This window comes from Callorhinchus milii, unplaced genomic scaffold (genome assembly GCF_018977255.1).
Source record: "Callorhinchus milii isolate IMCB2004 unplaced genomic scaffold, IMCB_Cmil_1.0 Scaffold6, whole genome shotgun sequence".
NCBI classification, from domain to species: domain Eukaryota; kingdom Metazoa; phylum Chordata; class Chondrichthyes; order Chimaeriformes; family Callorhinchidae; genus Callorhinchus; species Callorhinchus milii.
The window spans coordinates 30,511,114-30,533,932 of NW_024704747.1; the positions used below are offsets into that span (position 1 = coordinate 30,511,114).

The 22,819-nt window shown below is 39.6% G+C and overlaps 2 protein-coding genes across 3 annotated transcripts in view; both read right to left on the reverse strand.

The window, feature by feature from the left end:
• Nucleotides 1-1,913: 1,913 nt before the first annotated feature.
• Nucleotides 1,914-17,866, reverse strand: zgc:113184 (uncharacterized protein LOC553745 homolog). Its single transcript, XM_042336254.1, has 8 exons — nucleotides 17,840-17,866; nucleotides 16,170-16,248; nucleotides 14,823-14,959; nucleotides 13,760-13,933; nucleotides 12,918-12,991; nucleotides 10,557-10,672; nucleotides 7,681-8,243; nucleotides 1,914-2,434 (listed from the first exon to the last, which is right to left on the reverse strand). The coding sequence occupies exons 1-8, from the start codon at nucleotides 17,864-17,866 to the stop codon at nucleotides 2,246-2,248; spliced, it is 1,359 nt and encodes a 452-aa protein (XP_042192188.1). The 3' UTR covers nucleotides 1,914-2,245.
• Nucleotides 17,867-18,361: 495 nt separating this feature from the next.
• LOC121849405 overlaps nucleotides 18,362-22,819 on the reverse strand; it is a 9,798-nt gene continuing 5,340 nt past the window's right edge. For both annotated transcript variants that reach the window (XM_042336363.1, XM_042336365.1), the window contains exons 3-6: nucleotides 22,539-22,617; nucleotides 21,196-21,332; nucleotides 20,135-20,308; nucleotides 18,362-19,366 (exon numbers count right to left, since the gene is read on the reverse strand). In XM_042336363.1, coding sequence (XP_042192297.1) covers nucleotides 19,223-19,366; nucleotides 20,135-20,308; nucleotides 21,196-21,332; nucleotides 22,539-22,617 — 534 coding nt within the window. In that variant the 3' untranslated portion in view covers nucleotides 18,362-19,222. The remainder of the gene's footprint in view (nucleotides 19,367-20,134; nucleotides 20,309-21,195; nucleotides 21,333-22,538; nucleotides 22,618-22,819) is intronic.

The following is a 22,819-nucleotide window of genomic DNA, read 5'->3' on the forward strand; positions in this document are numbered from 1 at the left end:
GAGTTAAAAGTTTGCGACAAGGTGGTGACTGGTACTGATATCAAAAATCACTAATTAACATATATAAAAAAAAGTCTTTGGTTCTAAAAGAACTAATTACAAAGTATTATTTCCATTGTTGAAACCCTATGTGTTCCAGTTAGAATATGTCATATCTAGTGGTGATGCTATGATGATAAAAAAAACTCCCTCATAAGGTCAACCAACCTTCTATCACTTTGTTGCTCTCGATTTATCTCGACAACCACTTCTATAGAATATTCCTACTGGTGATGGAGTTACAGAATATCCCTTATTTACACCAGATGTAATGACAACAGATGGAGTTTGTGGATACTGTCATTTGACATTTACAATGATACATAAACACATAAAAAAGCTAGTTACAACTTAATACTATCGAGAATTATAATTGCCAAAGCTTCTAGCACTGAGCAGAATACACCATTTATTTCTACTTAAGAGGAAAGTCTTGTGATTTCACTGCACGAGACTTACAAATAAATTTTAAAAAAATAATTTGGTTACTCAATCCACAACTTTTTGTGCCAATCAGCTGCCACGTTTCACCCACAAAATATAGTCAATTCACTTTACAGTGTACCCTGTGAAGCGCTTTGAGACGTCTCAAAGACGTGATAAGGCGCTGTATCAAATGCAAGGATTATTATTATAACATTATCTTATTTGTGGAATAAATCGGATGTTTCGCTTGGGTTTATGTGGTCGTTCTAATATGTGCCTTTGGCATCGCCATTGGGGTAATAATCAGAGTATACTGATCCCGTGTCATACCTCTTCTCTTGACTCAGATGCCTGGGAATACCTGCCCACCCACTATAATGGCTGCAGGTGATATATGACCTGAGAGAAAATAGGTGGATTTCAAATCCTTCAAAAAGAAAGCAAACCAGTCATTTCACAATATTTAACATTGCTTTAGACAAACTACATTCAATTACATACAGAAGCACATATACTTTAAACAATTACCATTCAATATCACTAATACAACATTTATTGCACATTTCATGGTGATGTATTATCCTCACAAATTTTCCCTTTTCATTAAGGAGATTTATCTTGGCCATCAAGCTGTTTGACATACCCATCACCATGCTTAAGAGTCACCAGACCAGATGGAACTCCGCATGTACTTCAAGTAGATAATGCCCATTAATATACTTAAGAAACAATTTATAAACTGGTTTCAAGTTATTGAAGTGAGAGTTAGCTTCCACGTGTATGCTGATGATATTTAATTCTACTTCTTTGCCTCTAACCTTAAGTGCTCTGGGACACTATCCTGCATGAGGGGTGCTATACAAATGCAAGTTGTTGTTGTTGTTGTTGGGTGAGGGTGACCGAAGGGGCGGTCAAAGAGAAGGGTCTTGAGACATGCCTTAAAGGAGGCAAAGGAGGGACCAAGGCATATGGACTATGCAATGAATTTCCAAAGAATGGGGGCAGAGAGGCTGAAGGCCTGACCACCGATGGTACAGCAAGTTTATTTCCTGAGGTTACATTTGAGGCATATTGTTAGAGCAGAGAAACATGTTACTTGACTTGGGAATACAGGACCTGAAGGTGTTCCTGGTGGGATGATATCTGTGATGTTTCTTATCTGGATGGACAGAAATGTCACCAAAATGTGTTCCTTTGAAAAAAAACTACCCACCAGGAATAATTTAAAGAAGAAAAACCTGATTGCAAGATGATATAATTATCACACTTAGGTTCCCAATCGTTTCTCATTATGCAGAGAAAATCAGTACATTATATTATACTGAACGAAGAATAGTGCTTACTGCAAGATTGGTCGTTTTTGCATGAAAATGAATGAGCTAGAATTAGAACACATTCCTGATCAGCAACTGAGAAACAGAGAGACAACGCGATGCTGTAAACTGTGATGAATGTTCACTCAGCAATAGCTTTAGCCACAACACAATGCTGGTGAAGCGCTGAAGCATTGCATAATTTTATTTGTTTCTGAGCAGTCAACCCTAACATAGTCACAAATAATACAAAGCATCTATTTCTTGCGTTAAAAAATATATGCAACCACTTGACAATAATAATTAAAGTGGGTGAAAATCTTTACAATGCAGGCTTTGGTCATCAGATGACCTCATGATATTTACAGTCCTATATAATCTTCAGGCTAAAAGTGGCTGTTGGGTAACATTACGCTTGCATGTTAGGGCAGCCAGCTTCTTTATCTCATCGTGGAATTGTACAAGTATTAAAATCCATTTTTAGCACCATCCTTAAAGTGTGAATTAAGATGCCTGAGGAAATCTTCCTTAGATTTAGTGCCTGCTGGGAAGACCTTATGACAGAATTCACAGATTTTGGAGTTTGATTCCAGGTCAGAGTTTCCAGCTCCTTGAGGCAGTATACCATCTTTATTGTGGTGAGGAGTCCACAGAGTCTACAAGGGAGGGAGAGAGAGAGGGAGAGAGAGAAGAGACATTTTCATTAGTGAATGTGCTGTGTAAATGAAAAACACACCATATGCCTGTAAAAGTCAGATTATAATACAACAGCTTTAGTGGAATAATCAACCCTTATGGCAGTCTGGAAAAAGATATTCTGTTCAATCATTCATCTAGACGGCATAGGAAACCAGCATGTTATAAGACTGTAAAATAAAAAAGCAAAATGATTTGGATATGTCAAGTCCAAAATATGATTTTTAAATGAAAGGTGTTTGTTCAGGAGTTTTACTAAAAACACAAAAAATATAAATAACTCACATAACTGGACCAGCAAGCTTCTATTTCATGATTAAGGTCTGGGCAATTTTTATAATTTAATATTTAACATTTATATTCAATACATATAATAATCCTTGCAGTTGATATAGCGCTTTTCACATCTCAAAGCGCTTCACAGAATATACTGAAAAGTGAATTGACTGTACATGTGTGGGCAAAACGCAGCAGCCAATTGCACACAGCAGCGTCCCACAAACAGTCGTGGATTGAAAATGACCAAATTATTATTGTTTTTTTCTTGAGGGATTATTATCAGGGGTGTGGAGTAAGGAAACTTGCCCAAGGTTTCACCTACCGGGATTAAACCCAGGTCTCTTGCTTGTGAGGCGAGTGCTCTAACCACTGAGCTACAGGACTCCACAAACACACACACACACACATTTTAATACATAGCAATACTTTAGAATATAATCAGATTTACAGAACATTCATCTCAACACACTTTTTGTCTACTTTTCCAGTCATTGTGAAGCAGAATTCACCCAAAGTTGGGATCGTTCATGCGCTATAATAGGGGATGTGAATTCAGTTTTAACCATCGTGAACGAGGCAGGCTGACTTTACCCTAATGATGTGCTGTTACAATAATTTATGACCATAAATTAGTATATAGGGTGACAAAGCTAAAGCTAAAAAAAACTATGGGACTGACGAAGGGAAAAGTACTAGATTGGAATGGACTTTTTTTTAATTTTCCCCTCTCTTCCTCACCTTGTTTGTGAGACACCTCACAATGCTACCGCATTTCGCCCACAAAATATACCGTCAATTCACTTTGCAGTATATTCTGTGAAGGCACTAAATCAAATGCAAGGATTATTATTATTGAAAATTATTGATTTTCGGTGAAGGACAGACGTGTAGAAACACCTTAGCCAAGTAGCCACTCTCTGTGTGTGAGCAGGACAATAGTTGTCAGCAGGATAGTCGACCCCTATTTGACCATGGAGACCAACAACTGAGTCCAATCCTGTCATCACCAAATGTGTACACACCCACTTTCTACTGGGGTGTTCGGGGATGATGATTGGGAGAGAGAGCCCTGGTTGAATTTTCTCTGCCTTAGCCCAGGACAGAAAAGGCAATATAGACACCCCAATTATCACCCTGGCTGAGATCAATTAACCCAGCTCTGACCAGATCTAAACGTGTTCAACAATTCTTTAAAGTTTGGTTTTGAAACCTGAGCTAACGCATGCTAAACGCAGAGCTGGGTCAGAAACCAATGCATATTAATATCCTAATTTTAAGTGTAATAGCACCACTTCCTGTTGCTAATAAACAGTTTGCTTGATGTATGTAACTAGCAGTTGGTGCAAATTGCATATTAACTCTGCTTAGGTGTAGAGAACATTTATCTGGAGCGACTGGAACATATGTATTTGCTAAATACTGTACGTGACAGAATATAAAACACAGGTTGGAAACACTCCCATGGGATACCATTTATAAGTGGAGCTCACACTGCAACCAAACCAACAATTCTTATCTGGACTGACTTGTACTGCTTTTGTAATACACCTTTTACACCAGTGATAAACCGATGTTTTATTATCACAAATGTTTCATAATCACAGCACAAAAATCACTGTATATCACTGCTTCTGTAGAGTTGGTGTTGGGGGAAACACACAGCACCTCCTGGAGGTTGGCAGCTTATTTCATCTTGTACCAGAGTAGTTCAATTTGCTGTTGATACGAAGTTCAAGTTTTTAAATTCAACAAATACTTACTATATATATATATATAAAGAGAGAGATATACCGAGATATTATTTCCTCACAGAAATCTATCTAATTTGTTCTTGAAAGAATCAACACTTTCTGCTTCCACCATCTCCCTTGGACGTCTGTTCCATACATTTACTGCTCGCTCACTGAAGTGGTGTTTCCACCAGATTTGTTCTGAATTTACCCCCTTCAATCGCAGGCCATTCTTATATTGCTATCTTCCAACTGCTCTCAATTGAGAAGAGCTGCCTGTTTAGTTTTTGTTTAATGGGGGAAAGGACCCAGCTCACCAGACCAGTCTGTTGGGTGCTGGGCAGACATTGGAATCTGCTACTCTGCTTTCTCTCATTGCAGTTATTTGAATGAGGAGTGAAATTTTCACTAATTGCTCATATTCCTGCTGAATAGTGGTTATTAAAAAGACCATATCAATGTACCTAAACAATGTCAGGATAATGTGTCATACTCCTGCTGACGAGAAAGGCGCTATATAATGTAATTTATATTACAGAGCCTTGGGACGTCCTCCTGACGTGAAAGACGCTCTATAAATGGAATTTTGTTGTTGTTGTTGTAATTTGTTGTTGTTGTTAGCAAATGGGACAGTTGGATCAATCGTCTTCTCATTAATACTTCAACTCTCAGACAAAGGCAACACTGCAGTGACTTGGCTTGTATCCTCAACAAGGACCATTCAGTTTTGTTGTCAATGATAAAACCTGTAGCACCAGTGGGTTTGATATCATGAAGTTGATGAGGACATCTAAATCTTAAGAGAATATTTAATTGTCACGCACTTCAGGTCTGTTTGTAGGGCATTACTGTGCACAAATTGGCTGCCGCAATTGCTTTAAAAAAAGTTACTACACCTTACAGTATATCCTGTGAAATGTTTCAAGACATCTTCCCAACGTGGAAGGCGCTCCATCAAATGTAAGGATTTATTAAATATAATCAGCCAATTCAAAGCAAAATGTTCCCAAATAATATTTGTGATTTACAGTTCTGATTGAAAATTAGAATGTTTTGACAATTGAACCCCAATCAACACACGTGGTTACATTAATCTTCCCGATCGTGTCCAAGTACTGTGTAACGTGTGTGTTTTGCACGAAATTGTTGTGTCTGTCCCTGTTCTTCTCCCCATACCACAATTAGCAACTTTAGAGCTGGAGCAATTTTAGCAAAGGCAGAATTATGGGCAGAGATGGAGCAGACTGCGCACTCGATAACCACATACATACATCAACTACTATCGTTTATGAAATACTTTTGAAAAAAGATATCAATTGAAAGAAGACGCACCAGACATTGTTTTTTGTAATCACTGCTGCAAGCACCCTGACTGCCTGCCCCATTGAACGCAACAGCTATTTCTTCCCTTATATTTTTAAAACGTCATGCCTCCTCATAACATATAATTATATACCAGCTGCTACATTTGCTTCTGTACGGTTTTGCACTGTACAGAGCAGGGTGCCATCTACCGAAAATAGATACTCAGATAACTAGTAAAAGAACAATCCAATGAGATAATAGGAAAAGGCATTAGTAACAAGTAATGTGATAGAGTGTGTGTGTTTCACAGCTCCACAGGGCTTCTAAGTAATAGAGGAAATAGTGTAATTTGTTTTTGCTAAATCTCTTACAACAGCATCGGTGATAAACATGATGCAAAAGAATTAATATATTGTACTGTCTATACAACAAGACTAGACGCTGGGGCCTAACACATTGTAGAAATCTATGGACAATACTTTACATATTTCTGTTATGAGAATGGCAAAAAAGTTGGTTTAGTTTTTCCTGTGTTCATGATTATTGCAATAATTATATTTCTAGTTTATTTACATAATACAAATGTGAGTGAAGTTAATTTAATCAGATTTATGATTGCAAACATAAATACAAACATCACTTGGGTAGAAGCAAATTACTTTCCCTACAAATTACTACACAGGCAGACTGCAAAATTCCCAAAGGCAGTATACACACACACACACACATTTATGCTTCAATACTCATTGCATGTGAGTTCCAATCCTTTAAAACAAATTAAATAACGTCCATCAATACGTAGCACAGAAAATGCACTTTTATACAAAAATTGGAATATCAAAGCGTGGAAAGAGTATTGTAGAGAAATCAGCAGGGAAATTCATCTCATCATATTCCTTTTGTTCACAAGTATTCTATAAATATTATTAAATTTAATCATGATTATATTTATGGTTAAGTATATTATTATAAATAAACTTATGATTTAATAAAGCTGTGCAGAAAGTTAGCCAGATCAAAACACGAGACATGAGAACAAGTCACGTGACTTGAGAACACACGAGTGCGTGAGTTTTATAAAACTTGAGGGGAATTATTGGTGAAGAAATTTCTGTGATTGAAGAGTTTGGTTTGAAAGGGCGTATTATAATTTTATTAAAATTGTGGCAGTATTGTAAACTTAATATATACTTAAGTCTAGAAATTTGGATTTATGAAACCATCGGTCCCTACTCTTTCAATAATATTCTCCTCTTCTCTTTAAATTTCAGGCACCATTTCACACACGAGAGAGTGGGTGGGCAATCTGCTTCCCAAATCTTTTCCAATGTCGTTCTGTTACTAGCCATGGGGAGAGACGTGGCATTGACCCAAAGTGACTCTGCCATCATTTGTTTCCCTCTCTGTGAACAAGCATCTTGCCTTCATTGAACTCTGTTGGACAGCACATCCAACCACGATCAGCAATCATTCCATTGCTGTGAATAATTTAATACTGTTTTACTTTGATGTTTCATTGCATTGACTATCTGCATTTGTTAAATCACTATACATAAACTGATGTTAATTCAGTGAATTTGTTATGAAATAATGCTATTTTTCCAGAGACGACATTCGCAAACAAAATAATAATCCTTGATATGGTACCTATACGTTTCAAAACTCTGCACAGATAATTACTGTTAGGTGCAGTTACATTGTATTAATAGACAAACTGGTGTAAATTGGTCAGCATTTTATAGCAATAACTTCCCTTCTATCACACACACACAGATTTACGTTTATATTGAAATGATATAGTTTCTAAGGTGGCCTAAATTCACTTTCTGCTTTAACAGAGGCTAGATTTAACATAAAGACAATCTTTGTGGGGGGGAGGGGGGTAACCTTACCTTTTGTGGCCCTCTGATCTCTGTTGGTGATGACTGAAACACCTTATGGGACTCTTCAATGTTTCGGAAAGGTTTATGGGCAGGACCTGCCGGGTTCCTGAATGGACTGTTGTCGTCTTTCACATACGTCAAAACGGTGAAATTTGTGGAGGGTTTTTGCTCATCACAAAAAGCGTTCTGTGCTGCCTCAGTGGTGGGCTCCTCAGGAGATGTTTCCAGTGAAGTGCATTCTGGCTTATTAAACTTCTTGCAGGCCATGTCCTGAACCGTGTCTTTCAACACTGCCTTTTCAACTGTATCACCAGGGCCTTCAAAAGCAGGCTTTGTTTGAGGTTTCTCTGCAGCACTGTTTAGGAACTCATAGTCACCATCAGAGGGTGGAAACTTGATGTTCAGTTCAGACAAGGACTGAACAACCGGAAGTTGATTCTGGTACACACCAGATCCTTGCGCTGTTGAAGGGCCTTTACATACTTTCTTGCCTTCTTTCCCAATGCAAGGTCCTTCTGCCTGTTCATGTGCTCCTTCATCAGTGCATTGTATAGGTATCGAGAAATCTAAATCTAAAATAAAGAAGAGCGTCAGCAAAAACAAAAGAAGAAACTTTGTCTACCAATACAACTGAAACTAATACTGAAGGACAGAATGGAAATCAGCGAACGTTTAAGGGTATAATGTTCACGCAATTTATAGTCTGCAGCTTAAAAGTCAAGACTACACGGCATTAATAAACAGATAATAATAAATAATAATCTTTGCACTTTGCATTTATGTATTATTGTTGAAATATCTCAAAATGCTTCACAGAATTTACTGCAAAGTGTAGTGACTGTGCATTCTGTTGGCAAACGTGGAAGCCAATTTGTACACAGCATTGCCCTACAAACAGCCAAGGAGCTCACCTGGGAATTGTTGGCCAAGACACCAGAAGAAACTCCATCACGTCTTGCTTACATAAACCCATCATTATAAGCAGAGGAGTTATACTGAATTATTTTTACTTTTCACATAGAGGGAAACATCCATAGCAAGATAAGCACTGAATGTATCATTTCTATTTTTTAAATTGTTTGTTAAAATAAAGTGAAGATAAAGTGTACATTTGATCAGCCAGTGATAGACTGAAATGAAGAGAGAGCAACACTACATAATTGAAGGAAGTGCTTTGGCATTCTCTGATCGACGTGCAGAATGAGAAAGACAAAGACAGCTGCCTTCTGACAACCCTGCTGCCAATGTCAACAGAGCAACATAGTGTGGGGCAGGACAACAGGTTCACACGGGCAACCTTCACATGCTTAGTCCCCGATCTCAGCCTGTTGCTGTGGAAAGGGATTGAAGGGGAATCAAGCTCCTCCTCACAAGCAAAGAGAAATACCTCTAGCAGGTCGTTTCACAGCAACACTGGTCAAGGCAGGCCTGGGAGCAGCTTGTCTGCCTGTTAGCAAGGCTGAGTTTAGGTGACCCAAGAAAGCAGAAGGAAGCTGGGTCAGGGGATATGGGGCAACGGCGGATATTTGGAGTTGGGGTACAAATCAGCCACAATCTAATAGAATGGAGGAACAGGCTTGAGGGGCTGAATGGCCTACTCCTGTTCCTATGCTTTCCTATGGCACAGTTGGGCTATTTAGCATGTGGTCAGTGCTGGGATAGCCAATTCTATCTCATTCTACAATGAATGTGATGATCTGTCAGAGTGGCAGTAGAAGTGCTATGATTGCCCTCAGAGCACTAGATTAAGGGCAAATTAAATTTCCAATTACAACTATCGAACACTAAACAATGAATCCACAAGATTGGGCTGTTTTGCTCTTCATAGTTGAATAGCTTTACTTACACAAATAGTCCATCAACCCTGACACCCATAGAGCCAGCAAATACTTGCAGGAGAGGGGAGAAAATCAGGAAGGAACAACAACAAAATCAAAGTATCCCTTTGATTTGTGATGAATTATTTGAAAAAGATATGAAATATTTGCCAATCCCTACCTAGCTCACCATCTTGAAATACAGCCTCAAGTCCCCGTGTTCTTGATTATTTCCAGTTTAGAGTGATTTTAAACTAAAGCTATTCCTTTGTTTAAAAACAAACCTACAAAAATTCCATTTAGCTTCTGGCAAACTGGTTAATATTCCCAAATCCTGCTGTATAACAGTGGGATTATATTGATTACCATCCAAGAACTCCCACATGGCAGGTTTTAGGTTGACTGTGCCGTCAGAGGATGTGGCAAGCTCAGGCTGGCACCTCACCATAGACAGGAAACCCTGGAGGGTAAATTACACTGGACTCTTCACACACCTTCCAATAGTCAATGAAGGCAAAACCAGTAAAATAGATGCTTTGCCAAACACTCAACAAGGGAATGGCACACAGCCTTCTAAGGCCTGTAAAGGGGGAGGGAAAAATACATTTAAAAAAAGTTTTCAGCAAGTGAGCAGTGTAACTCCCCTGTCAAAAAAATGTTGATGTTGAATTGAGGACTTCAGTTGAGAATCTTTAACATATGTTTTAGGGTCACAAGAGAAGCATATTTAACTTAAACGAGCTTTAATTCAGCAATACTCATTATCTGATTTTTTTCTTCCTAATTCAGTTTATCCGTCACTTTCTCTTTTTTCATTTTACAATGGGAACAGCATTGTGTGGAAAATATTTCATCAATAGCTCAAAATATAAATTTAAAAATAAATCATGAAAATGAAGAGCTTATAGAAGGGGGAAGGAACAGTTTTATCGAAGATGATATAGCATTTAGAATTCAGTGCATAATTATACAACTTTGCAGAGTTACAAAATTACCAATTAATCTAAAGGGATGGAATGCAATACAAACAAAGCATACACAGTACGAAGAAACTGTGCCTGCACTTACCAATGGTATTGTTGCTGTACTTAGATTTGCCCAGAAGTTCAGCTTGTTTTGTGGTCAAGGTAGAGAGTTGTTTAAATTGTTGACAAATCTGCTGAAAAAACATCTCCAGCTCCTCTCTGTAATAGACATGCATTTTCTTTATTGTCATTTTTTTTCTTCAACATAAAATTTCCCCACGTAAGTCAAGTTGCACAAAACAGCCTTGTTCATGGACGGGATGGTCTGGCCTGGTCTGGGCCATGGACTTGGCTGTGACCACCCCAATACTGCTCTAGGATCAGCTGACAGAAGGTGTGCTTCTAGCAGAATAGATGGCTGCCAGTTTCTCACAGCGACTGAACCTGCGATCATCTGGTTAGGAGGCAGGCCATCAGGTGGTGAGAACTACATTATAAATCTGTGTTTTTATTTTTTGTGTACTTATATAATATACACATTCATTAAAGGAGTTTTGCATTACGCCTTTAGTCCATAGATACAAAAACATTTTCCCACTGCAATAACCGACCATGTTTTGGAACTGGGAATTAATTTTGTAGGAGGATGTTATATTTTGGAACTAATTCCTTAACACAGGAGTAGAATGTTTTATACCCAGTCTATATTGCCAAGTTTGTGTCCAATTTAATCTGGCATTTACAAGGATCTAGTACTAGGTTGGCACTGTAAACTAGACTGAATTACCACTTCGATCTCAAACCAGCATGGAAGAAAAATCACCCCTTCAGGGGTTGGGTTCATGCCAATCGGGATTCAGAGGTTCTGCAGAGCAAAAGTTGGCAAGGAAACAAACTGGCTTAACTATTCTGGCATTCTTTTCACTTACCTACAACATATATATTCCACATTCATCCTCAATCTGCTGATCTCCATTAATGAATGAATTAATGTGTTTCTCAACATCTTACTGCAACATCTACTTCAACTACATACATACACGCACACACACATAAACTAAGAAACTTAATCCAACAATGTATAATGAAGTTTGTTTGCAAACTTGTAATATAGAGGGACATTAGTTACCATAAAGGGCAAGCTGCTTTCAAATTCATCTCAACATATTTTCCCAAGCAAATCTATGTAAATGCCTGTAGTTTCATTCCATTTCAATTACAGCCATAAGCATAATTAATGATAAAAGGTTATTTGCTCATCAAGCCTGTTTTCTCTGCAACCGCATATAATTTGCTCTAACTTGTACTATATCCAATAACAATTGTCTGAAGATTGTTACCAATCACAAGAAAATCCATCAAGATTATGCAATGCAAACAATTCTCTTTGCCCCCACCCTGCAAAGATAATTAAATAAAACTGTAAGATACCAATTAAACCTCATAGTCATAACCAACACAATTCAACTAGTTTTCATGCATAAATAACACATTCAAAGCCCCTGCAGCAAAAGCAACAGATTTCTCAGAGTATTTGATTAGACTTCAGTTTATTTTTATCACTTTAGCTTTCAATCCTGTTCAAACAGATAGTTGTCCATATTTACATCTCTGAGCATGTGGAAAATCTGGATCACGTATCATGAATCATCTTCAGTGAAAAATAGTAGTTCGGTACTCTTCATAACTTCCAATTTTCAGAATTATCCATCTCCCTACTTTGAATTTCCTTTAATGCAATAATGTAATCTGAAACACAATCTCCATCCCACCTCCAACAGTCAAATGTGCCACATGGCAACACAATCTACTACAGACAAGTGTTGGCTTATTTGCCCCAATGACCATTAGACATTCAGTTGCCTACTACCGCACACAATTTTCTAAATGCAATTGCACCAACAAATTAAATATCTTCAAATCAAGCACCATTAAACAGCACTCCCAGCCCTTAATTGGTTGTGTTGATAACATCTTTACACCAACTGAACAATACATCTTCATTTAACTAGTGAGTGTGAGTGATTAATAAATAACTAAGACTGTATTATCATGGGCTGGGTGAGAGTCACGGATCCCCTTATCTTTGTGCTTAACTGGTGAAACCAGCCAAGATGGGGAGTAGGAGAAAAAAAATCACTGAATACAACCAACAGTGACCCGTTATTTTTGTCTTCGTGCCATGAGTGAGTGTGCAATTCTTGTGTGCTGGGATTCATTTACAACTTTAAAGAACACAGTCCCAGGTGAGAGAGAGCGAGATCGAGACTTAAAACGTACAACTAAAATTTGCTACATCTGATAAACAAAACTCAAATATTTGACATAAAGGTTTGACGCTATTGCATATGAAGAAAAATATTGATGTTGCAATATCACTAGAGGAGATTTGTGCTATGTAAGGAAAGGTTTGTTATAATGCACCCATTTTATTTTATTTAAAGGGGAAGGTGGAAGTTCATACTCGTTTGTGAGATGATCAGTCTTTGCTGAAGGACCAGCCTTCAATGAGAATGGATCAGCCATCTTCCTGTTCACCTTCAAAAATAAACACAAGAGATTTTACCCTTGAAATAAAACAGCAATGAGACCGACATTCATTTACTTTCACAAACAAAGCAGAGTAAGCCACCTGACAGCTGAGCAAACAGCTCACTCCAAAGGGACTAAATATTCCTATTAACATGATATAATACATGATTTACAAAGAATACAAAACTGTACATCAGAGCTGGAATTATCAAGTCTAAGACACTGAACGTTATAATTGATCGATTAGCTCCATCTGCTGACATTTTGCTATACTACAAGAACTTGTGGAGTCCTGTAGCTCAGTGGTTAGAGCACTCTCCTCCCAAGCGAGAGGTCCCAGGTTTGATTCCCGGTCAGGGTGAAACATTGGGCAAGTTTCCTTATGCCACACGCCTCTGTTTACCAGCAGTGAGCAGGAACCCGGTTGTTAGTCGTCTGGTGGATCACTTTTCTGGGGGTAATAATCCCATCAAAACAATTGTTTTTTAAAAAAATGATTTGGTCACTTAATCCACGACTGTTTGTGGGACGTTGCTGTGTGCAATTGGCTGCTGCGTTTCACCCACAAAATATACAGTCAATTCACTTTACAGTGTATCCTGTGAAGCGCTTTGAAACATCTCGAAGATGTGATAAGGCGCTGTAGCAAATGGAAGGATTATTATCGTAACAAAACTTGGATTTGGGTTGACTTGGAGATAATATACTGTGTCACAAGTTCCCACGCTGAAGGCGTTTGCTGGAAGTGTGAACTCACTTTCCTCATCACTATACCTTTACGTCCGGGTGATGACATTGCTGCTGGTCATGTCTGTAGAGCCCAACATCGAGCTGCTTCCTGAGCATTCTCAGTTCCTGCTCTTGCTGTTCAATGATGGATTTGAATTGCTTTTGCTCATCTTGAAACTTATTTATCCGTTCATTCAGCTGACTGTTTTCAGCTGTTAACTGTTGCAGAAAGTAGATCAAAATAAAAACGTTGATTGAAATGTAAAATAAATCATGAATTGTTCTATTTTTGTCTTTACAGGTACTAGATTGCTAGAGAGAGAATAGTCATTCCATTAAATACATTTCATATAAAATTTCTAACGGTCAAATATTTCTCTACATCTTTCACGTGAAGCATGAACATACGTTTTGCATCAATTGCACTGTTGTGTTTCTCATAAGTACTTTGCAAACAGCCTAAAATCAATGTGGAAGTGTTTTTATTTGGAGCACATTATAGTTGTTGGAAGGCCACTGAATATTTCCTTGCTAATGTCACACCTTCATTTGGAGGATTTAAAAGACAGCGATACTAATGATGAGCTATGTGGGTTTAGCTAGTTAGACTCCAGCAGTTACCCCAGTGCACACTCTGGGGTCCCCAAGCCTTGGCTTTTGCTGACTTGCACCTAATACTCTCCAGAATTGGGTAAGAGTGATGTGTCCCTCCAGGGAGAGAGAGCAAATTCCATTCCAACAATCTATCACAGGGATTTCCACGTGTAGGTGGGAGGCATGGAATTCTCAGATTGGGTTGGAGACTCTTAATGGGTTTCCGCATGTGTCAGACACCCGACTGGCTCCCCAAAAAAGGATTTTATGCCAGTTGTCTATAACTTATAAGTAAATCTAGAGCCAGTGGAGATTTAAAACGATGAGCTATTGTCTGAAAATCTGGAGGATATATTTACCCTTAGTTATTACTTTTTACACCAAAACAAATACAATTTGAAAAGCCCAATACTGGAATAGCAATTGGTATTAAAATTAAATGTTAGGCACAGTAAAAGAGAATAAATTAAGAGTAGTTAATCTCAACTATATTCACTATTAAATCTAATCTTACCTTACAGTCTCTCTCTCTTGTTAAAACTGCTGTTGGGTCCTCTGATAAATGAAATGCTGCTGGACGCTGGCTGTCACGTCTCCTGGGTTTAGGTAGGTCGTCCTTGGTGCCATGTGCTAAAGTGTCCAAAGCCTCACCTGTGCAGGAATATAGCCTGAAACTGTGATGGTGTTGCCCAACTGGTTGATTGGGCAATATAGAAGGGGCAGCATAGAGATGGACAGCACCCTACCCTAGACCATCATCTCCCCCCCCAGCCCACTGTGCCAGTTAACGACAGACTTCAAGTTGGTTTCAACCATCTCAGCACATTAAATTCCTCCCATGAAGGGTGCATTTTTCTTCCTTTCCCACAACAATCCTAAGAATAAAAGCAACTTGTGGCAACAACAACTCACAAATTTCCCCCACCCACCAGCAGGAAAATACCCCACTCCCCGTCAGCACTGGTTTAGTCCCAATCAGATACAGATTCTTTCTCTATTACTTATTACAGGAACAATAAACTGTCAACATTATTGTTCGAAAAGAGCATTATACGTAGAATAAAGAATTTGCAAACCTGCACTTGTAAAATCCCATCAATCTTAAAAATTACCTTGATTTTTACTGACGATAAAGAAAAATAGTATTAAAATCTAAACATAGAAATTGTAAGTTTTGTATTTGCCGAAAACATATTAAGAGTAGGTTTTTTTTTTAAAAAAGGGCAGAAAAATGTGAAATTCTTCTTTACATAGATGCAACTTTGTCAAAAGGCAGTGCATAGGATTAAAGATATTGATCCAAGAACTACTAATCCTGGCAGATGGTATCTCAGCTAAAGCAAATTTTATTTTCCTCGAAATGAGATATAATATGATAGTAGTAGCTCCATTCCATCTGCTTCCCAATTATGGGAACAAAAGTTGAACTGGGAAACTGTGCCAAAAGCTGCAAGGAACTTGAATGATGTCTGTCAGATCTGCGGTAAAACCAGGCTGTTATTTGGGGGGAGTTGGGGAAGCGATTGCCGAGGGAATCAAAACAAAGATGAGAAAATCAAAGGATAGACAAGGATATTAACAAGAAGATTCCTGAAATGAATTAAATTGAGAAATGCTATCAAACTAATTAAAGATCGGTTAAAAGTAAAAAGATTTTATCAAAAAGATCAACAAAACAAAATAATCTCACAGCCTAAAATGAGATTTTTTTAAATGGAAAGGAAAAGTTGGACATGGAAACTGACAGATATGCCAATGAGCAATCTTCACACATGACTCAAATACTAGAGAGGAAAAAAGATTAGGAGAGGAATAAACTAAATTTCGGCTCTTCCTGCCCCTATACTAGGTCAGAGCTTACCTCTAGGAATAGCGGAGGCACATTGCAAGTTTATAATCACATTACTTTTTACAGCCAGTTCTCGCTGCAGATCATCAATCTGTATTTCAAAAAGAAAGAAAATGTGAATATAATACTTTCTAAAACTATATAATGCTATATAATACTAATACAAGCCCAAGGTTTGGGTTAAATTCACAACAATTGATCACAAAATGCTGCAACTATGCTGAGCCTGATCTTTTCTAAGAAAGATTTTAATTCACAATCAGTTAGCTAATGACAGCTAAGGAACAACCTTACACCCCACAACAGCCCCCAACAGCCCCCCCCACCCCCCACAGCCCCCACCCCCACAGCCCCCACCCACACCAGCCCCACCCCCACCCCACAGCCCCCACCCCCACCCACACAGCCCCCACCCCACACACAGCCCCCCCACACACAGCCCCACCCCACACACAGCCCCCACCCCCACACCACACAGCCCCCACCCCCACACACAGCCCCCCACCGCCCCCCCACCCACCCACACACACAGCCCCCACCCCCACACAGCCCCCCCCCACACACAGCCCCCCACACACACAGCCCCCAACCCACACACACAGCCCCACTCCACACAGCCCACCCCACACCCACAGCCCCCACCCCACACCCACAGCCCCCACCCCACACCCACAGCCCCCACCCCACACACAGCCCTCACCCCCACACACACAGCCCCCACCTACACACACAGCCCCCACCCCCACACACCCCACACACAGCCCCCACCCCCACACACAGCCCCCCCACCCCCACACACACACACACACCCCCCCACACCCACAGCCCCCACCCCCACAGCCCCCACCCCCCACACAGCCCCCACACACAGCCCCCCCCCACACACGCCCCCCCCACCCCACACACACACACAGCCCCCCCACACACACACAGCCCCCACCCCACACACAGCCCCCACCCCACACACAGCCCCCACCCCACACACAGCCCCCACCCCCACAGCCCCCCACCCCCACACACAGCCCCCACCCCACACACACCCCCACACACCGCCCCACCACACACCCCCACCCCACACACAGCCCCCACCCCCACACACAGCCCCCCACACAGCCCCACCCCCACACCACAGCCACCCCCACCACAGCCCCCCCACCCCACACAGCCCCCACCACCTCACACAAGCCCCACCACAGCCCCCCACAGCCCCCCCCCACACCCCCCACCCCCACACCCCCACCCCCCACGCCCCCCCCACACAGCCCCACAGCCCCCCACACAGCCTCCACCCCACACACAGCCCCCACCCCCAGCACAGAGCCCCCCACCCCCAGCACAGCCCCCCACCCCCACCCCCCAACACAGAGAAAGAAGAGAGTCATTGATGCCATGTCCAATTTAATCTGGCATTTACAAGGATCTAGTACTAGGTTGGCACTGTAAACTAGACTGAATTACCACTTCGATCTCAAACCAGCATGGAAGAAAAATCACCCCTTCAGGGGTTGGGTTCATGCCAATCGGGATTCAGAGGTTCTGCAGAGCAAAAGTTGGCAAGGAAACAAACTGGCTTAACTATTCTGGCATTCTTTTCACTTACCTACAACATATATATTCCACATTCATCCTCAATCTGCTGATCTCCATTAATGAATGAATTAATGTGTTTCTCAACATCTTACTGCAACATCTACTTCAACTACATACATACACGCACACACACATAAACTAAGAAACTTAATCCAACAATGTATAATGAAGTTTGTTTGCAAACTTGTAATATAGAGGGACATTAGTTACCATAAAGGGCAAGCTGCTTTCAAATTCATCTCAACATATTTTCCCAAGCAAATCTATGTAAATGCCTGTAGTTTCATTCCATTTCAATTACAGCCATAAGCATAATTAATGATAAAAGGTTATTTGCTCATCAAGCCTGTTTTCTCTGCAACCGCATATAATTTGCTCTAACTTGTACTATATCCAATAACAATTGTCTGAAGATTGTTACCAATCACAAGAAAATCCATCAAGATTATGCAATGCAAACAATTCTCTTTGCCCCCACCCTGCAAAGATAATTAAATAAAACTGTAAGATACCAATTAAACCTCATAGTCATAACCAACACAATTCAACTAGTTTTCATGCATAAATAACACATTCAAAGCCCCTGCAGCAAAAGCAACAGATTTCTCAGAGTATTTGATTAGACTTCAGTTTATTTTTATCACTTTAGCTTTCAATCCTGTTCAAACAGATAGTTGTCCATATTTACATCTCTGAGCATGTGGAAAATCTGGATCACGTATCATGAATCATCTTCAGTGAAAAATAGTAGTTCGGTACTCTTCATAACTTCCAATTTTCAGAATTATCCATCTCCCTACTTTGAATTTCCTTTAATGCAATAATGTAATCTGAAACACAATCTCCATCCCACCTCCAACAGTCAAATGTGCCACATGGCAACACAATCTACTACAGACAAGTGTTGGCTTATTTGCCCCAATGACCATTAGACATTCAGTTGCCTACTACCGCACACAATTTTCTAAATGCAATTGCACCAACAAATTAAATATCTTCAAATCAAGCACCATTAAACAGCACTCCCAGCCCTTAATTGGTTGTGTTGATAACATCTTTACACCAACTGAACAATACATCTTCATTTAACTAGTGAGTGTGAGTGATTAATAAATAACTAAGACTGTATTATCATGGGCTGGGTGAGAGTCACGGATCCCCTTATCTTTGTGCTTAACTGGTGAAACCAGCCAAGATGGGGAGTAGGAGAAAAAAAATCACTGAATACAACCAACAGTGACCCGTTATTTTTGTCTTCGTGCCATGAGTGAGTGTGCAATTCTTGTGTGCTGGGATTCATTTACAACTTTAAAGAACACAGTCCCAGGTGAGAGAGAGCGAGATCGAGACTTAAAACGTACAACTAAAATTTGCTACATCTGATAAACAAAACTCAAATATTTGACATAAAGGTTTGACGCTATTGCATATGAAGAAAAATATTGATGTTGCAATATCACTAGAGGAGATTTGTGCTATGTAAGGAAAGGTTTGTTATAATGCACCCATTTTATTTTATTTAAAGGGGAAGGTGGAAGTTCATACTCGTTTGTGAGATGATCAGTCTTTGCTGAAGGACCAGCCTTCAATGAGAATGGATCAGCCATCTTCCTGTTCACCTTCAAAAATAAACACAAGAGATTTTACCCTTGAAATAAAACAGCAATGAGACCGACATTCATTTACTTTCACAAACAAAGCAGAGTAAGCCATCTGACAGCTGAGCAAACAGCTCACTCCAAAGGGACTAAATATTCCTATTAACATGATATAATACATGATTTACAAAGAATACAAAACTGTACATCAGAGCTGGAATTATCAAGTCTAAGACACTGAACGTTATAATTGATCGATTAGCTCCATCTGCTGACATTTTGCTATACTACAAGAACTTGTGGAGTCCTGTAGCTCAGTGGTTAGAGCACTCTCCTCCCAAGCGAGAGGTCCCAGGTTTGATTCCCGGTCAGGGTGAAACATTGGGCAAGTTTCCTTACTCCACACCCCTCTGTTTACCAGCAGTGAGCAGGAACCCGGTTGTTAGTCGTCTGGTGGATCACTTTTCTGGGGGTAATAATCCCATCAAAACAATTGTTTTTTAAAAAAATGATTTGGTCACTTAATCCACGACTGTTTGTGGGACGTTGCTGTGTGCAATTGGCTGCTGCGTTTCACCCACAAAATATACAGTCAATTCACTTTACAGTGTATCCTGTGAAGCGCTTTGAAACATCTCGAAGATGTGATAAGGCGCTGTAGCAAATGGAAGGATTATTATCGTAACAAAACTTGGATTTGGGTTGACTTGGAGATAATATACTGTGTCACAAGTTCCCACGCTGAAGGCGTTTGCTGGAAGTGTGAACTCACTTTCCTCATCACTATACCTTTACGTCCGGGTGATGACATTGCTGCTGGTCATGTCTGTAGAGCCCAACATCGAGCTGCTTCCTGAGCATTCTCAGTTCCTGCTCTTGCTGTTCAATGATGGATTTGAATTGCTTTTGCTCATCTTGAAACTTATTTATCCGTTCATTCAGCTGACTGTTTTCAGCTGTTAACTGTTGCAGAAAGTAGATCAAAATAAAAACGTTGATTGAAATGTAAAATAAATCATGAATTGTTCTATTTTTGTCTTTACAGGTACTAGATTGCTAGAGAGAGAATAGTCATTCCATTAAATATATTTCATATAAAATTTCTAACGGTCAAATATTTCTCTACATCTTTCACGTGAAGCATGAACATACGTTTTGCATCAATTGCACTGTTGTGTTTCTCATAAGTACTTTGCAAACAGCCTAAAATCAATGTGGAAGTGTTTTTATTTGGAGCACATTATAGTTGTTGGAAGGCCACTGAATATTTCCTTGCTAATGTCACACCTTCATTTGGAGGATTTAAAAGACAGCGATACTAATGATGAGCTATGTGGGTTTAGCTAGTTAGACTCCAGCAGTTACCCCAGTGCACACTCTGGGGTCCCCAAGCCTTGGCTTTTGCTGACTTGCACCTAATACTCTCCAGAATTGGGTAAGAGTGATGTGTCCCTCCAGGGAGAGAGAGCAAATTCCATTCCAACAATCTATCACAGGGATTTCCACGTGTAGGTGGGAGGCATGGAATTCTCAGATTGGGTTGGAGACTCTTAATGGGTTTCCGCATGTGTCAGACACCCGACTGGCTCCCCAAAAAAGGATTTTATGCCAGTTGTCTATAACTTATAAGTAAATCTAGAGCCAGTGGAGATTTAAAACGATGAGCTATTGTCTGAAAATCTGGAGGATATATTTACCTAGTTATTACTTTTTACACCAAAACAAATACAATTTGAAAAGCCCAATACTGGAATAGCAATTGGTATTAAAATTAAATGTTAGGCACAGTAAAAGAGAATAAATTAAGAGTAGTTAATCTCAACTATATTCACTATTAAATCTAATCTTACCTTACAGTCTCTCTCTCTTGTTAAAACTGCTGTTGGGTCCTCTGATAAATGAAATGCTGCTGGACGCTGGCTGTCACGTCTCCTGGGTTTAGGTAGGTCGTCCTTGGTGCCATGTGCTAAAGTGTCCAAAGCCTCACCTGTGCAGGAATATAGCCTGAAACTGTGATGGTGTTGCCCAACTGGTTGATTGGGCAATATAGAAGGGGCAGCATAGAGATGGACAGCACCCTACCCTAGACCATCATCTCCCCCCCCAGCCCACTGTGCCAGTTAACGACAGACTTCAAGTTGGTTTCAACCATCTCAGCACATTAAATTCCTCCCATGAAGGGTGCATTTTTCTTCCTTTCCCACAACAATCCTAAGAATAAAAGCAACTTGTGGCAACAACAACTCACAAATTTCCCCCACCCACCAGCAGGAAAATACCCCACTCCCCGTCAGCACTGGTTTAGTCCCAATCAGATACAGATTCTTTCTCTATTACTTATTACAGGAACAATAAACTGTCAACATTATTGTTCGAAAAGAGCATTATACGTAGAATAAAGAATTTGCAAACCTGCACTTGTAAAATCCCATCAATCTTAAAAATTACCTTGATTTTTACTGACGATAAAGAAAAATAGTATTAAAATCTAAACATAGAAATTGTAAGTTTTGTATTTGCCGAAAACATATTAAGAGTAGGTTTTTTTTTAAAAAAGGGCAGAAAAATGTGAAATTCTTCTTTACATAGATGCAACTTTGTCAAAAGGCAGTGCATAGGATTAAAGATATTGATCCAAGAACTACTAATCCTGGCAGATGGTATCTCAGCTAAAGCAAATTTTATTTTCCTCGAAATGAGATATAATATGATAGTAGTAGTCCATTCCATCTGCTTCCCAATTATGGGAACAAAAGTTGAACTGGGAAACTGTGCCAAAAGCTGCAAGGAACTTGAATGATGTCTGTCAGATCTGCGGTAAAACCAGGCTGTTATTTGGGGGGAGTTGGGGAAGCGATTGCCGAGGGAATCAAAACAAAGATGAGAAAATCAAAGGATAGACAAGGATATTAACAAGAAGATTCCTGAAATGAATTAAATTGAGAAATGCTATCAAACTAATTAAAGACGGTTAAAAGTAAAAAGATTTTATCAAAAAGATCAACAAAACAAAATAATCTCACAGCCTAAAATGAGATTTTTTTAAATGGAAAGGAAAAGTTGGACATGGAAACTGACAGATATGCCAATGAGCAATCTTCACACATGACTCAAATACTAGAGAGGAAAAAAGATTAGGAGAGGAATAAACTAAATTTCGCTCTTCCTGCCCCTATACTAGGTCAGAGCTTACCTCTAGGAATAGCGGAGGCACATTGCAAGTTTATAATCACATTACTTTTTACAGCCAGTTCTCGCTGCAGATCATCAATCTGTATTTCAAAAAGAAAGAAAATGTGAATATAATACTTTCTAAAACTATATAATGCTATATAATACTAATACAAGCCCAAGGTTTGGGTTAAATTCACAACAATTGATCACAAAATGCTGCAACTATGCTGAGCCTGATCTTTTCTAAGAAAGATTTTAATTCACAATCAGTTAGCTAATGACAGCTAAGGAACAACCTTA

Coding starts and splice junctions, on each gene's coding strand:
- zgc:113184 (XM_042336254.1), bottom strand. CDS start 17,866: ATGTATGTAGTTGAAGTAGATGTTGCA. Junction 14,960..16,169: donor TGCCTCCGCTATTCCTAGAG/GTAAGCTCTGAC, acceptor ATTCCTGCACAG/GTGAGGCTTTGGACACTTTA. Junction 2,435..7,680: donor AGATCAGAGGGCCACAAAAG/GTAAGGTTACCC, acceptor CCTCCCTTGTAG/ACTCTGTGGACTCCTCACCA.